General features: G+C 44.2%; 1 protein-coding gene across 3 annotated transcripts; it reads left to right on the top strand.

Annotated features, from left to right (window-relative positions):
• Positions 1-291: 291 nt before the first annotated feature.
• Positions 292-16,460, top strand: LOC129826931 (sterol regulatory element-binding protein 2-like). Of its 3 annotated transcripts, none has more exons than XM_055887912.1 (19): positions 292-639; positions 5,927-6,457; positions 6,638-6,786; positions 6,967-7,116; positions 7,348-7,617; positions 7,888-7,999; positions 8,094-8,245; positions 8,387-8,591; positions 8,785-8,960; positions 9,146-9,395; positions 9,521-9,690; positions 9,819-9,990; positions 10,106-10,223; positions 10,330-10,433; positions 10,703-10,835; positions 12,772-12,946; positions 13,486-13,662; positions 13,756-13,870; positions 14,039-16,460. In XM_055887912.1, exons 1-19 carry the CDS (start codon positions 540-542, stop codon positions 14,257-14,259), a joined length of 3,480 nt encoding a protein of 1,159 aa, XP_055743887.1. In that variant the 5' UTR covers positions 292-539; the 3' UTR covers positions 14,260-16,460. The 3 variants fall into 3 exon arrangements, with proteins under 3 accessions (XP_055743887.1, XP_055743888.1, XP_055743886.1); XM_055887913.1 differs by having other exon boundaries at positions 6,638-6,792; positions 6,967-7,110; XM_055887911.1 differs by having other exon boundaries at positions 6,638-6,792.
• Positions 16,461-16,970: the final 510 nt, after the last annotated feature.

Genomic DNA, 16,970 nt, shown 5'->3' with positions numbered 1-16,970 from the left:
TATCGCGTAACATCTGGGGATAGCCAGAACATTAATAATGTTGTTCAGATGGGGCGGGCTCATATATAAAGTCAGATATCATTAAATATTTATTAGAGTGAATCTCTTTGGATCGGCTCTTTTTTAAAGAAATATTTGGGCGGAGTCAATACAAATTTCAAGAAAGCTTCTGATCGTTGACGTACTATCAGGCCACGGTAAAGGTGACATTTCTATTGGACAATGGTGCCTGGTCTCATGACAACAACAGCCAGGATTAAGCCAATCAGGGGTCGTCCTGGTTCACAAACGTTGTTTGTAAATGACGTAAGTAGTGGAAACAAGATGGCGACGTCTAAATTCTAAATGAGTTTATTTAAATAGAAATCGGCCTCTGAGGCATTGGTGAGGTGTTACATGTCCTCTGATAGTTTAATAAACTTAGAGCTAAGATAAAGTGACCTTATGCGTTGTTAACGCTTCAAAGATCTCTGGACATCTGGTTCTTTCCTTCAGCAACCTCCGGTTAAAGCCAGGGAGGCGAAGTTCTGAATTTCATTATGGACAGTAACGTTAGTGGGGAGTACATCTCGACCATGGAAAATATGGATCCGACTTTGTCAGAACTAGGGGACGAATTTACACTGGGAGACATCGATGGTGAGTTACTATTTATGTCATAATTGATGAGAGAATATGGAATTATTTTGTGTTTGTCCACGAGTTTGTGTCCTATTTCTGCTTTCTGACAGTATTGTGTGTCGTCGCGGTAAGGCCGGGAGTCTGGTGATTTGTATTATGTGTCAAGCAAGCCCGCTTGTTGATAGTCAATTGGTTACAATTACATATAGGTACTGTATTTAGACTAACTAATTATGATGCACCTCACATTAAAAGAGTATATAAATAATTATATACTTTCTGTCTGTGTCAAATATTGGCAGTAGGACAGTGTCGTCAACCATGAAACTATTGTGGATGCCATAGGTTTGGAACTTGTTCACCCTTAATTTTGGGGCGTTGCATAGGATACTTAGATACACTTAGCACTCCACAGTTTTACATTTCTAAACAATAATTTGTTTAAGTGATTCTGTGTCACTGATTTAATATTACAATCACATTTTACATCAGTGAAGATTCAAGCATATTTTAAATGGGTGGTTGGCCTACAGAACAGTGGTAATGCCACAGTTTAGTGTGTGCGTGTGAATAAACAACTCCTCAAATGTAACCGTGTGACTCAACTGTGTGCTGTGTCATTCAATTATCTGTAGGCAAAAAGTTCCTTATACTTTCCCAATGGGTTATTAGCCTAGTTTTACTTGTTTCTTATTTATCTATGTTCTTCATTACATTTTGTTCTGAGATGTTTTTTTTGTTATGCTTGTCTATCCCTCTCCTGGCTGTCATACCATTGAGGGTTTGTTCATCAATAATGGAGAAAAAAGTGACTCGCAATGTCTACTGGCCCATTAATACCCCTTCTGTTTTTTGATGGGAAAACATGTCTACTTCACCCTGCTCATTCATAGGCTCAGCATATTGACTCAGTATGGAGATAACATCACTGTTCCCATCTTATCAAAACAGCAGTTTTACCCTTGGCACACTGTGAAAGGATGGAGCTTTGGACACAGAATTGACCGGCGTAGGTCACCAGATTCCAATTACTGAATGCTCAGTCACCGAAATGATGTGACGCTGTCATACAATATGGGATAAATGGGACCCATTGCAGTGCAGGAACTAAGAGAACCTGGGGGCTATGCTATGTAATCCCTCTTTAGTGTTAAAAAGAGAAGTATGCAAAGAGTTATGACCCCTTGACTTGGGTATAACAAAATAATGGGAAAAAGAGAATGTTGTGTATGAGTCTAACTCAATTTAGTCTTAAATTATTTATGAAAAATGTACTCCTCCCCACAATAAAGATTTGGTAAGTTGAATTGGTCAGATGTTATACCTATGTAAAGGAAAACATATCGGTAAATTGGAAATGATTGGGTAGCAATTGAAACTTTTTAAAAGGGGTACCCAGATGTAGTCCAAAGCTCTTAAATAGTTTGATGGTGGGTGACTGTATAATCTTTTGTTTGCCTCTTTGGGTTAGAAACTAATGCAATTAGAAACTCACTTGTGTTTTAATGATACCTTTATATGAGATCTAGGCTATTTAAGTCATGGAACTAAGGATCCCCTCAGAAGGTCTCTGCATAGCCTTATCTATCCTGCTGTTTGTGAAATATATAGTGTGTCAAGGCTTGGAAAATAATTCAATATGATGTTTGTTTCTAACATTAGAGCTGTTTTCCTAAAGAAGTTAAATCCGCTATGTGTTTTGTTTCCTTTCCACAATACTAACGAGTGATACTGGTATCGTCCTGGCCCTACTATCTAGACTTTTCTCCCCACTATTCCCAATGCAATAGCTGCTCTGGTAACATAACCTATTTTCTCTGCTCTGAGCAGCCCTAGGAAACTGTCCCCGTTTTGACAGTTTTAGTCCTTTGTGTCACAATTGTCTTGGGGCTCTGTTTTGTTTTGTACATCTGAAAGCCAAACCCTGTGGAGCCCATGTGCATGTGAGTCTGTCTTTGGTGTGGTCGATGAAGCAGACAATTCCAATGAATGATTAATATTAGACTAGCCACTTATTTTATTTTTTCCCCAGCGTGAGATGGACCCTATACGCAATTTCTTCATCAATCGACCATAGTAATGTTATTACAGTAATGTTACTCTACAGTAATGTTATTATTTATTTAATAAACTTTTATTTATTCAGGGGAGGCCAATTTGAGGTCAGGGTCTCATTCCCAATGGTGCCCTGAAAACAAACTACTCACATGATAATTCAATTCTAGCATGCTAGTAGATACCCATGGACTTCAAGTCATTACTACCTCTAACTTCCTTCATACTGGACACAGAGACATGCAAATGGTATCCATGAGTTCATCTCACTCTAGGGAAGTAGGTAAAGGTCATCATTGATAAATCCCGAAGTATTCCTTTAACAGAAGTGAGATGTTGGAAGCTTGTGCAGAATAGCTTTGTAAACGAAAATGAGAAATTAAGTGAATTACAGGAATTGAGGTCCAGCTGACCTTCTGATAAAGGATGCAGTGATATTAAACCTGTCACCTGTGATGAAGCAAAGCAGGCTATGGTACACTGCATCCAAGGGTTTTAGAGTAGTGGATGCTGCGTTCTGATAAATGGTGTCCCCATAATCATAGATGGGAGGACAATGCATTTATTGGCCTAGGTGTCTGGCCTTTCTTTATCACGAGTGTGAGTTCAAGGTTGCAGCCCCTCATTGATAAAAGTGTGAATATTCTTTAACCCCGAATTTTCTATCAATGTTATCTATACATAGGTCCCTACAGGACACCAGTTTCACAGTGGAATCTATAAGACCATGCCAAAGTCCTTTGAAGCCCATGCTCTGGACATGCTTTCTGTATAAGGTGACATGTCTTTGACATTGTCATTAGAGAAGGGATTTTGGCAGTATTGCTAACAGCAGCAGTTTTAAACTGGACAAAATTATATTGTCAAATGTAAAGCTGTCATTTGAATAATGAGAAATGGCACCCTCTTCCCACTGATCACAGGCTTGTTATGCACCCCAGACAATGGTAAACCACATGAGAACATTTAGCCTACCATGCCAGTATGGTTGAGACGTTGTGGTCTTACGATAAATGGACAAGTGTTAAACGCATTCGAAACAGTTTCAACATGTAGGCTTCTCTCATTTCTTGCAAGATCGGTTTGAAACTACTCGTTTTCTTTAGCATGTTCAACTGCTCTTATCAGTACAACTGTCCACAATCAAGACCTACTCCACCAGTAGCTGAAGTAATGTTCTTACCAGGGTGCTCTTTTACCTCGTTCTCGTGGTCTCTCAGGGCATCTGTACTAGATTACCATGGCATTTTTCAGGGCTAGTCGTTGGAATCAAATCAGATGTATTTATATAGCCCTTCTTACACCAGCTGATATCTCAAAGTGCTGTACAGAAACCCAGCCTAAAACCCCAAACAGCAAGCAATGCAGGTGTAGAAGCACGGTGGCTAGGAAAAACTAAGAAGAAACCTAGAGAGGAACCAGGCTATGAGGGGTGGCCAGTCCTCTTCTGGCTGTGCCGGGTGGAGATTATAACAGAACATGGCCAAGATGTTCAAATGTTCATAAATGACCAGCATGATCAAATAATAATAATCACAGTAGTTGTCGAGGGTGCAGCAAGTCAGCACCTCAGGAGTAAATGTCAGTTGGCTTTTCATAGCCGATCATTAAGAGTATCTCTACCGCTCCTGCCGCTCCTTCCCTGCCAGGGAATGCTTTCCTATAAGCATTAGCTGGCGCTCTCTTCCTTGACTCGATGCCGGAACAGTAGCAGTGTATCAAACCAAGGCCGCTACTCCATAAACCTCTTAATTCCTTCAGTGACCTTGCCCTGGCAGTAAATAGCATTGTCACTGTTGTAAATCTCTACTGGAGGTCACTGTGGTTTCTCCTCTTTCCTGTGATCTCTTCACTCAAGGCCAATTTCTAATGCAGGTTAATAATCTGCAGTGCCGTCCGAAAGTATTCACACCCCTTGACTTTTTCCACAGTTTGTTTTATTGCAGCCTGAATTTAAAATTGATTAAATTGAGATTTTGTGTCACTGGCCTGCACACAATACCCTGTAATGTCAAAGTGGAATTATGTTTATTTTTTTGTAATTTTATTTTTTAAAGATGGAATGTCTTAAGTCAATAAGTATTCAAACCTTTGTTATGGTAAGCCTAAATAAGTTCAGGAGTAAAAAATGTGCTTAGCAAATCACAGAAGTTTAAATGACTCTATGCAATAATAGTGTTTAACATTATTTTTGAATGACTACCTCATCTCTGTACACCACAAATACAATTATCTGTAAGGTCCCTCAGTCGAGCAGTGGATTTTAAACACAGATTCAACCACAGACCAGGGAGGTTTTCCAATGCCTCACTCACAAAAGAGGACAAAACTGAAAAAATGTCAGATGAAACTCCAGTTCCTCACAATAAAATGACAGTTCTTAATAAAGATTGTTTAAAAAACTCTATATGACATTAAAACAAATCATTTTGGGCAGGCATAGGAACTCCAGGTCCAACACCTTAAGGCAGGCCTTTGAAGGCGTTAGAAAAGTCCCTAGTTGTGGATCTCCCCTTGTGACAGGTTGTACGGCCCAGTACATCACTGGGGCCAAGCTTCCTGAAATCCAGGACATAAATGCTAGGTGGTGTCAGAGGAAGTACCAAAAAATTGTCAGAGACTCCAGTCACCCAAGTCATAGACTGTTCTCTCTGCTACCGCACAACAAGCGGTACAGGAGCGTCAAGTCTAGGACCAAAAGGCTCCTTAACAGCTTCTACCCCCAAGCCATAAGACCGCTGAACAACTAATCAAATGACCACCAGATTATTTACATTGACCCCTCCCCCTATTTACACTGCTGCTACTCACTGTTTATTATCTATGCATAGTCACTTTACAAATTACCTATACTAATCTGTACCCCTTTACATTAACTCGGTACCCCCTGTATATCACCTCTTTATTGTTATGTACATTTCTTGTGTTACTTTTTGATTTGATTTACTTTAGTTTATTTAGTAAAAAGTTTATTAACTCTGTATTTCTTGAACTGCGTTGTTGGTTAAGTTGTATTTGGCACAAATAAGATTTGATTTGACTGCAACAATGAAGCCCTACCTCATTAGAGGGCCATATTAACCAATGGATTATGTCTAATAACCAATTTTATGCTAACTATGTAAAGTCAAATTTGTTGTCTAGTCAATCAATTGCCATTCCACATGATTTTATGTCTAAGTATAAAGTGCATTTTAGCTCACCCACAACCAGAGACTCATGAACCCCTTGAATTATTCTCTCTCCTCAGAGATGCTCCAGTTTGTCAGCAACCAGGTGGGGGACTTCCCCGACCTCTTTGAGGACCAGATGGCCTCTGCGGGCTCCCTACAGAATGGTGCTGGGGCCACCCCACGCCCACCCCCTCAAGCCCCACAGACACCCCAGACCACTACCACAGTTTACCAGAACAACAACGTGACCCTCATCCCCACCCAAACGCTGGCCCCCCAGTCCCTGCCCCTCACCCCACCACAGACCCCAGTCCAGACGTTCTCTTCAGGGCAGCATCAGATCCGTGCCCCTCCCCTGCTCCAGCCCCGGCCCCAGATGCAGGCCATCCAGCCCCAGCCCCAGCAGCAACCCACCATCCAGGTCCACAGCCAGAGCATCCCCATGCAGACGCATAGCTTCCCTGTGCACACCCTGGTCCAGACCCACAACCAGGCTCTGCCCATTCAGACCCAGGCCCAGACGGTGATGATCACATCCAGCGGCGGCCAGTCCCGCTTTATCCAGAACCCTGTCATCTGCCACCAGAGTCCCACTACAAGCTTCCAAGGTTAGAGCAACTCTTTTTTTACTGAAAAGATTAGGTCACTGGGAAACGGTGGTTATTCATTAGAAATGCACTTAAAGATGTTTATCATGTGAAGATATTCAGAGCCCTACGTGTTTTTCTATATGACCGGTGCTCTTTGACAATGTATCCTTACTACATACCTCTCTTTTTTCCCCACAGTCCTCCATCCGCAGATGCAGAGCATAATGACATCACCACAGGTTCAACCCATGACCATCCAGCACCAGAGACTACTGCAGACGGGCCAGACCATCCAGACTCTCTCCACCGCGCCTACAGTCCACACCATGCAACAGCAGGTTCAACAGGTACCCGTGAGTATCAAGCTTCATACTTTACAATGTTTGAGTCCCTAATCAAAACTAGTTGCATCCAATCTTTATAAAGTCTCTCTAAATATGTGCAGATCCTAGCATGTTGTAACCATAGACCTTGTGTTGTGTATGGCATCACTGGTTGTAACTGATCCAGTGTCCCTCGTCTCTCAGCTTCTGGTCCACCAGCCTCAGATTCTGAAGACAGAGAATCTGGTTCTGACCACCCTGAAACCTGATGGGACACAGGTTCTGTCCACCATGCAAAACCCTGGGATCACCACCTTGACCCATCCTATCCAGACACAGACTCTACAGGTACCGGTAGGTCTCTATACTATCTGTCTGCTTCGCTCTCTCCCTTTCTATTCTCTCTGCTCAGGGTCTAATGGGGACGGTCACAAAGACCCAGATTAATCCTGAACTTGGACTGAAAAGTACTTCAAATAGAGATGAGAAAATAATTCCATTTAACATGCTTCTCTGCTCAGTCCCCCTTAGTGTCTTAGCTGTTTCATATGTCACCACTGACTTTTACCTTAACTCTTCCCTCAGACTCTGATGGGCAGTAACATCCTGACCACTGTGCCTGTCATGATGGGGGGCGGAGACAAGCTGCCCATCAAACAGCTGTCGTCAGGCACCTCCCACTGTGTAGGTGGGAACAGGCAGGTGATGGACCACGGAATGGTGATGGGTCCAGGGGGGGTGATGAAGGAGGGGGAGAGGAGAACCACCCACAACATAATCGAGAAGAGGTACCGCTCCTCCATCAATGACAAGATCCTGGAGCTGAGAGACCTGGTCATGGGCGGCGACGCCAAGGTCAGGAAAACCAAGTGATACAATAATCCAATATTGACTATCTTTGACCTTACAGGAACAGTGGGTTTAGTTTTAAGTCCGATAGAAACTTAGAGGAGCATGCTAGAACAATTTTAATGTTTCACAGGTGTCAAACTTAATTAGGCTATATGCTCAACCACAGACTCTTGGTATTTCCTAGAGTACATGGAAGTCAGAGGAATGGAATTGTATGTATAGGGCACTCTCACCAAATGTACACTGACACATTGCTAATGTGTTTGTACGCAGATGCACAAGTCAGGAGTGCTGAGGAAAGCTATCGACTACATCAAATACCTGCAGCAGGTCAACCACAAACTACGGCAGGAGAACCTGGCCCTCAAGATGAACAGCAAGAACAGTAGGTCCCCCATTATTACTAGTTAATCCATCACAACTTCAGTTCATGAACGGGCCGTAACACATTGGGCTCTCTCCCACTTCCTCTCTGTCAGAGTCAGTGGTGCTGTCTGACGATGTGGAGATGAAACCAGAGATGCTGATGATGTCACCTCCAGCCTCGGAGTCTGGTTCAGGATCTCCTCGTGAGTTCTCTCCATACTGCATCGACTCCGAGCCTGGCAGTCCCTTACTGGACCATGAGCAGGTACTATGATGATGATGATGATAGCCAAGGAACTGTGATGTTTTTGTTGTTGTGTGGAAATTGTTTGAATTGAATGTTGCAAAGGTTGAACACTTACATAGTAGTTGAACTATTCTCTCTCTCTCTCTCTCCTTCTCTCAGGTGAAGAGTGAGCCTGGCTCACCCTCTTCCGTGGGAGTGATGGATCGCTCTCGTCTCCTCCTCTGCGCCCTCACCTTCTTCTGCCTCTCCCTCAACCCCCTGCCCTCTCTTCTGGGATCTGAGGCCCAGGGCAGCTCTGGCTTGACCTCTGCACACGGAGCCTCCAGGACGCTGTTCTCATTACCCAGCCAGACCCAGAACTTTGGTCAGCCCCTTAGTTTACCCTTACACTGACCATACAAGTCCTTTTGCATGTATATATTCATGATAGGCTATTATAGTCAGTCATTATTTTTCTTAACAGTAGTAGTTCCCAGTAAGAATTCCCGTTTGGGAGTTGTTTTGAGGATGTGTTGGAGTATATGTATCTTATACTGACTCCTCCCTCTTTCCCACAGCGACCTGGCTTTGGTGCCTGTTGCCATGGTTGACGGTGTGGATGTTGAGCGGTGTTGGGGCAGTGTGGGGCTGTGTTAGGGTCCTCTACCTCTGGGAGCCTGTCACCCCCCTCCACTCGCCCAAATCTGTCTCTTTCTGGAGGCAACGTAAACAAGCAGACCTACATCTCAACAGAGTGAGTTCACATCCCTTTATGTCTGAAGGATTTCCCCCTACCTTATTGTTTTTCTCTGTACTTGTGTATGAGTATCTCTTAAACTGGTGCCCTGATTGGGTAAAACCAGCTCTCTGTCTATAGGTACATGAATGCCAAGTTCCATAAGTATTCTTATAGATTTTCCCACCTCTCCACTCCTACAGGGTGACTATACAGCAGCCATGGCCAGTTTGAAAACCTGCCTGTCAGTCTTGACCAGAGCGCTGCCCACCACCAGTTGGGACCTCCTCTTCTCCCTCTCCTGGAACCTAATTCGCTACTGTCTGCATCACCCCACCCCTCTGGGCTGGCTGGTTCGCCAGGTTGGTGGGAAGCACAAGGGGGAGGAGTCCAAGACCAGCTCCCGGGATGCAGCTCTGGTCTACCATAGGCTGAGCCAGCTGCAGCTCACAGGTGACAACACTGAATATTCTAGAACATTGAGCCTAGGTCAGTATCATTAGTCATTGTAAACACGATAACATAACACAGTAGTACCCCATCCTCTGTCTGGAACTTCACTCTCTCTCTCTGTGTAGGGAAGCTTCCCCAGCGCAGTGGCCTGTGGGCTCTGTCTCTGTCTATGAGTGCCGTCAACCTCAGTGAGAGCGCCCAAAGCAAGATGGCCCCTGCCCAGCAGGCCCAGATCTATGTCACCGCGGCAACAGCTTTGCGCACTGTCCTGGGCCACCACCTCTCCTGCCTGCCTGTGAGTGTCTCAGGGCACCCCTCCATCCTCCATTACTAATCCTCCACATCCCTCCATTACTGCTATGGTAATGATATCTCTGATACTATCCACACACTGTCATCTTTCCCTACATGTCTGTAACCCAGGGTTACCTGTTGAGCTGTGCTGAGGGTGTGGCCAGCCAATCAGACTCCAAGCCCATCCCTGACTGTCTGCACTGGCTCTTCACCCCATTGGGCAGGCAGTTCTTCCTCAGCTGTGATTGGTCTGTGAAGTCTGAGAGCAGAGAGGGCGTGTACACTTCCCAGAGAGACCCAGGTATGAACAATAAAGTTGACGGAAGAGCTCATAGTGTATACAGAAATGCCCTCATGCAACAATTAGGCCTTTTAATTATCTTTCTTTCCCTCCTTCTTTCTCTCTCTTCCTTTAGCTGACCCCATCGCTCAGCTGCATCGTTGTTTTTGTGAGAAGCTGCTGGAGAGAGCTGTGCACTCCCTCATCCAGCCCCACACTGACACGGAGGCAGACAAGCCCAAGAACGACTCTGGGTAAGGCCAGGGTCCTCACAGTGGCCAGTCACTCTCCTGTTTACTTATGCAAATAGTTTACTTTACATTGTTTTATTTTCTCTCTCTCTCTCTCTCTGTCTCTCAGGGAGTTCTCCAGTGCCTTGGAGTTTCTCCAGCTATTGAACAGCTGCACAGAGGAGTCCTCTTCTCCTCCCTTCCCAGCCCCACCTAATCACATCACCATGCCAGGTACTGGAATGCACACGTTGGTGTGAACCACACCATGCTCTGTGTGGGACAGATTTCTTTACATATTTCTCCCATCTTTCTTTCCTACGAGATGATCAGATGCTGTGAATGTGTATAGATTTTTTTCTTATATGTATCTTGAACACTAAAGATAAACTCTTTATGATTAACATAATTGACCTTTTCAATATAACGTGAACATTTGTTGCTAGACCTCTTGATGCCACAGTTGAAGTCTAATGTTGTCATGTAATCTCTTCTCTGCTTAGTGGCAGACCCAGTGAGTCGCTGGTGGGCATTGGTCCTAAAGGCTGCTGCCCATTGGCTGCAAGGAGATGATGTCGCTGTGAGGTCACTGCTAGCAGAGGCAGAGCGCATGCCCAGAGCTCTCCATACCCTCGAGTCAGTATACTTTGTGTGTGTGTTTTATTAGTCGTATGTACGAGATACACCTGGTATACAGCCATGGCCAAAAGTTTTGAGAATGACACAAATCTTAATTTTCACAAAGTCTGCTGCCTCAGTTTGTATGATGGCAATTTGCATATACTCTAGAATGTTAAAGAGTGATCAGATGAATTGCAATTCTTTGCAAAGTCCCTCTTTGCCATGCAAATGAACTGAATCCCCCAAAAACATTTACACTGCATTTTAGCCCTGCCACAAAAGGACCAGCTGACATCATGTCAGTGATTCTCTCGTTAACACAGGTGTTTGTGTTGACGAGGACAAGGCTGGAGATCACTCTGTCATGCTGATTGAGTTTGAATAACAGACTGGAAGCATAAAAGGAGGGTGGTGCTTGAAATCATTGTTCTTCCTCTGTCAACTATGGTTACCTGCAAGGAAACATGTGCCGTCATCATTGCTTTGCACAAAAAGAGCTTCACAGGCAAGGATATTGCTGCCAGTAAGATTGCACCTAAATCAACCATTTGTCGAATAATCAAGAACTTCAAGGAGAGCGGTTCAATTGTTGTGAAGAAGGCTTCAGGGCGCCCAAGAAAGTCCAGCAAGTGCCAGGACCGTCTCCAAAAGTTGATTCCGCTGCGGGATCGGGGCACCACCAGTACAGAGCTTGCTCAGGAATGGCAGCAGGCAGGTGTGAGTGCATCTGTACGCACAGTGAGGCGAAGACTTTTGGAGGATGGCCTGTTGTCAAGAAGGGCAGCAAAGAAGCCACTTCTCCAGGAACAACATCAGGGACAGACTGATATTCATCAAAAGGTACAGGGATTGGACTGCTGAGGACTGGGGTAAAGTAATTTTCTCTGATGAATCCCGTTTCCGATTATTTGAGGCATCTGGAAAAAAGCTTGTCCGGAGAAGACAAGGTGAGCGCTACCATCAGTCCGGTGTCATGCCAACAGTAAAGCATCCTGAGACCATTCATGTGTGGGGTTGCTTCTCAGCCAAGGGAGTGGGCTCACTCACAATTTTGCCTAAGAACACAGCCATGAATAAAGAATGGTTCCAAAACATCCTCCAAGAGCAACTTCTCCCAACCATCCAGGAACAGTTTGGTGACGAACAATGTCTTTTCCAGCATGATGGAGCACCTTGCCATAAGGCAAAGTGATAACTAAGTGTCTCGGGGAACAAAACATCGATATTTTGGGTCCATGGCCAGGAAACTCCCCAGACCTTAATCACATTGAGAACTTGTGGTCAAAAGCCTTTGACACTTATGAAATGCTTGTAATTATACTTCAGTATTCCATAGTAACATCTGACAAAAATATCTAAAGACAGTGAAGCTGCAAACTTTGTGGAAGTTAATATTTGTGTCATTCTCAAAACTTTTGGCCAGGACTGTACACCGTCCAAAGAAATTGTTACTTGCAGGTTCCTTCTGGACAATACAACAATAAGAAGTAATAAAAGATAAGAATAGGAATATAAAGTAAATGGCTCAGTAGAATAGAATAAACATTTTAGCATAAGTATAATAAAGGAAGGTAAAATGTAGTGACCAATATTTATATATGTTTCGGGGAAGAGAGGATTAGGGGGCAAGTGTTTAAATTGTGCAGTATTTAGTCATCTTAATAAGAGTCTGGTAACATCAGTTGTGTGCTAAGGTGTGGAGTATAAGGGCAGGTGGTCTCTGAGCCTGTTGGTATCAGACCTCATGCTCTGATACCGTCTGCCTGACAGTAAGGGAGTGAACAGCTCGTGGCTGGAGTATGTGGGGTCCTTGATGATGTTGTGGGCCTTCTTCATGCACTGTTTTCAGTAGATGTTTTGGAAGTGTGGGAGCATGGTCCCAGTGATGTGTATGTAAATGACATTAGAAGCATTGCCATAATCCTATGTTGTTTTCCCTGTCGTCCTGCAGTCATCCGTTGCCCAAGGCTGTGCTGCTGCTGTGTAAGGCGGTGCAGATGAGCCTGTCTCCTCTGAAGGGAGAGGGGGCGGTGGCCAGTCTGTCTCACTGCGAAAGGGCCAGCAGCTACCTGCGCACCAGCATCTCTGTTCCCCTGTCCGCCCAGCCTGGCAACTGGCTCAACAAGGTACTCTCCCAAAATGCGGGTGTTTAGGATGCAAGTGAATATATGCACTCTGTGATTTCTAGTTGAACCAACTCTAACCTTTGTGTATATACATGTACATGCAGTACAGGTTGTAATGGAGTTTGGTTGATTCACAGTGTTCATTGGTCATATTACACACACACCATGAACAAACATATACTGCACCTGGTGACCGTTGCATGGGTGTCATTTGACTCACAAAAGCACAGGTACAAGCTGACTAGCTAGGTATAGTAGAAGTGTGTGGGTGGTAGGGGGTGGCTGTGGTGCATTGTAGTTGCATTGCATGATCCTGCAGCCCATTGCAATGTGTCTGCAGTGCAGTACAGAGGCCTCCCAAATCTGCAGGCACCTGCAACACACCATATCCAGGTCGAGACACTGCTTACGGTGCATGTACTGTCCCATATGCCTCTATTAGTTTCCATAACTCATTGTGTAGTCATTTATTACGTGGTTCAACAGTTAAAAAAAATAAAAAATAATGTCTGCCTTACTGTTGTCTTTCCTATAACAAGGGGGTGGAGCTCCTGGTCTGTGACCTCTTGCTGACCCTCAGGACCAGCCTATGGCAAAGAGGAAGCAGCAACAATGGGGAGCCAGGCCCCGCCCCTAGCTCCCAATTGGCTGGATTCCAGCGGGACCTGAGTTCGTTGCGAAGGCTGGGCCAATGCTACAGACAGGCACAACACAAGGTAACTAGGGCTTCAGACCTGCTGAATTATTCATGGATATTCATGTCTATCTGTGGTGTAATAATGTGTGTTCCCTCTCTTGTCCACTCCCAGGTGTTCCTGCATGAGACCACAGTGAGGCTGATGGCTGGTGCCAGTCCCACCCGCACACACCAGCTACTGGAGCACAGCCTCCGACGCAGGACCAACAACCCTGGATACACCACGGGTAAGGACACCCACACTTCAATTATTATCATGAATGATACCATTTGAAGTTGATATCAAATGTGTTTTTGATGTCAAATTAACACACATTTAGTGCTTTCCACCCAACTGTACTGACCTTCTCTCTTTACTTTTTCCTCCTCCCCTCTTCTCCTCCTCTGCCTTGCAGCAGAGGGTGACTGTGTTCTGGGTGAGCGTGAAAGGGCTCATGCCATCCTGCTGGCGTGCCGCCACCTACCCTTACCCCTGCTGACCCCACCAGGGCACCGCGCCCGCCTGCTGGCCGAGGCCAAGCGCACACTTGAGCGTGTGGGTGACCGCCGCTCCCTACAGGACTGTCAGCAGATCCTGCTCCGCCTCAGCGGGGGCACCACCATCGCGGCCTCCTGATGATTCCCCCTCAGACAGATCTCAGATCAGTTAGACCCACACACATTAACGCTGACTTGTGATCTACTCACTCAGAGTACTGATCAGTGATGAGTTATTCTCCACCACATTAGAAATTAGCCCACTCATACAGATCCCAGAACAGTCACCTAGCCCTATAGACATAGCACTGATAAATTACTAGTCAGGCATTTCCACACAGCATCTAATAGTCAACTACGCCAACAGTCGTATCTCATGGACATATCACTGTACAGGAGAGATTCCAAAAGGGACCTTGAATCTTCACACTGCCAGCCTGAACATTGACTATTGTTAACATTCTGGCAGTCTCATATTTACTGTCACACACGCCTAACACACCCCCATATCCTCACAGAAGGAGATTGTATATAATGCAGCCCATACACTGGACCACTGCACACTGGTTTCTCACATGCTCACTGGTATAATGCTAACACTGTAATGTTGCTAACACTGCTTAGCGTAGAGAGAATCTGCTTATAGGCCCCAAAGGGAAAAAGGAACAAAATGGCTGCCATTGGGTCTCATCCACATACAATTCAGTCTCTCTCTGCTTGGCTAATTAGCCAACAGCTATTTTGAGTTGTGCCCCGCGATGAATGGACCTTCATCCACAAAGAGGTTGTGCTCGTCATGTCAAAAGCTTTTTTACAGAGCTGTATTGTCACAGGTAGATGACGGGCTGCACATGCACTGGCATTCCACAAGTTCTAGATGCTAAATGCTAAAATGTCATGTACGTCCAAGCTTCACAATGATGCATTTAAAATGTATGTATTTTTGACAGCCCAATACAATAGTTCAACACAAGGAGACCGACTGTGGCTTCAGTGCATTCTAGCTTTGATAGTCACCCTCTAGCCTCTACTGTACAATTCAAAATAACTTGCTTCTCACAGTACAGTGCAGAGTAGTATCTATTTATATCTACCTCATTGACTGTACATTGCCAGTGTACTCGAGCGCAATATACTGTAGTACCACACCAGTTGGCATGTTGACAGTAGTCGTGCAGTACACAGAGCAGCTTTATTTAGACTCAGCAGTGCAGTGCAATATTAATGGTCCAGCACTGTAAAAGTGCCATTCATTTTTCAACAAGAAAAAAGTTTCATGGATTGGAGCATCACCCTAAATGGGAAATCAAAGCCCAATTTTTTTTACACAGGTTACATATATACACACACACACACAGTCGCATACACAGTATCACATTTGTGATTGTATATAGATTGTACATTCTTTAGCCATGTAGAGACAGCTGTCTTGAATAGAATGAAGCAGGATGTTCTTACGTATGCGAGAGGGGAAACGAATGGGTAGAAAGAAGGTACCATCAACTCTGTAGGAAGGTTAAATGGTTTGTGTATTGGCCACCAGCCTGGGGCCGGAGTGAGTTGACTGTTATTGACCAAACAGTTCGGTCACTGTCACTAGTAAGGTTGATTCTGACCAATCTGATTGGGAAGCTCTCGAGCATAATGGCCTTGATGTAGTTAACAATTATTTTGTTATGTTTTCAGTGTCAGAGCTATCATTGTGGAATCTGTCCAATTGCTTTTAACTGTAATGTCTGTTGGCTAGACTTTGTCACTTTCGTCATTCTCATCTTTGTGTTCTGATTTTCTTATTTAATGGCTGTAATATTATACATGCTCAGTTTTTTTTAGAGCAATCTGGTTTCCTTTATTGTTTTATATTGTCAAGGCAACCTAGGGATATAAACTGTTGGAGTGACTTTAAAAATAAAAAATATATATTTTATGCAGGAAGTTCTGTTGTCCATCAAGTCATTAGTATGGCAGTTTTATAGGGCATCATTATTTGGCACATTGTAATGTTTTTGACATGAACTCCAATGCACAGAAATGTGTTAATACACTTTACCATAATATGAGAAAGACCTACTGTATGTCTTCCAGTTCAAACCAGCCGTATACACCGCAAGATGTCAATTTATCCAACCATGTCCCTTGTATCTGCACCGTTATTTCAGATTGAATTCATCAGACTGTTTAGTGTGGGCTAGTACGTGCTGCACAACCAAACATCTGCAGTGAATGGATTTACTACGATTTCTAATGTTACAAAATATCTCATCTAATGTTTTCCCCTCTATGTATTGTTTTCTGGATTTCTATGTACTATTTCGTTTTTTAATAAAAGATGGCCATGGATAGCATGTGTGTGTTCGTGTCTTATTTTAAATCGCTATAAATGCCAAGCAGTAGGGATGCTACAGTAAAATACACTGTTAAAGCAATGTTAGTGTTCTGCATTACGCTCATCTTGATCCTTATTAGGTGTTTCACTGGAACTAGCGACTGGGCTGGTTAACAAAACTACACGGGTACTGGGGAAGAAGACCACCCACACTTTACTGGTCTCTATTCTTGCTTTCTTAGCTAGTTGCTGGTTCTTTCTCTCTGCCCCTCAGCTCCCTCTTCCTCAGTCCCTGGTCTTTATTATTGAGCCCATGATGTATGTGCCCTCCTTTTCTGTCTCCATCTCCCCTTGCTGAAATCTTTTCTTTGACTTGGGCTGAATATTGGTGTCTTACAGCCACTCCCCACAGTAGAAATAACTATTGTGTCTCCAGTCTTGCTCTCTGTATTAATCTGTAGGAATGTCCCAGCAGACTGTGGCTCCCGGTATTTGACTACCTGGTTTCATGTTCAGAGTGGAAT

The sequence above is a fragment of the Salvelinus fontinalis genome, chromosome 2 (genome assembly GCF_029448725.1).
Source record: "Salvelinus fontinalis isolate EN_2023a chromosome 2, ASM2944872v1, whole genome shotgun sequence".
Lineage (NCBI taxonomy): Eukaryota > Metazoa > Chordata > Actinopteri > Salmoniformes > Salmonidae > Salvelinus > Salvelinus fontinalis.
This window is presented reverse-complemented; position numbering and strand designations above follow the sequence as displayed.

Excerpts from the sequence above, each read along its gene's own strand:
- LOC129826931 (XM_055887911.1), top strand. The coding sequence starts at position 540 with ATGGACAGTAACGTTAGTGGGGAGTACATCTCGACCATGGAAAATATG. Across the intron at positions 9,396-9,520 it reads GAGCCAGCTGCAGCTCACAG|GGAAGCTTCCCCAGCGCAGT; the intron begins GTGACAACACTG and ends CTCTCTGTGTAG. Across the intron at positions 9,691-9,818 it reads ACCACCTCTCCTGCCTGCCT|GGTTACCTGTTGAGCTGTGC; the intron begins GTGAGTGTCTCA and ends TCTGTAACCCAG.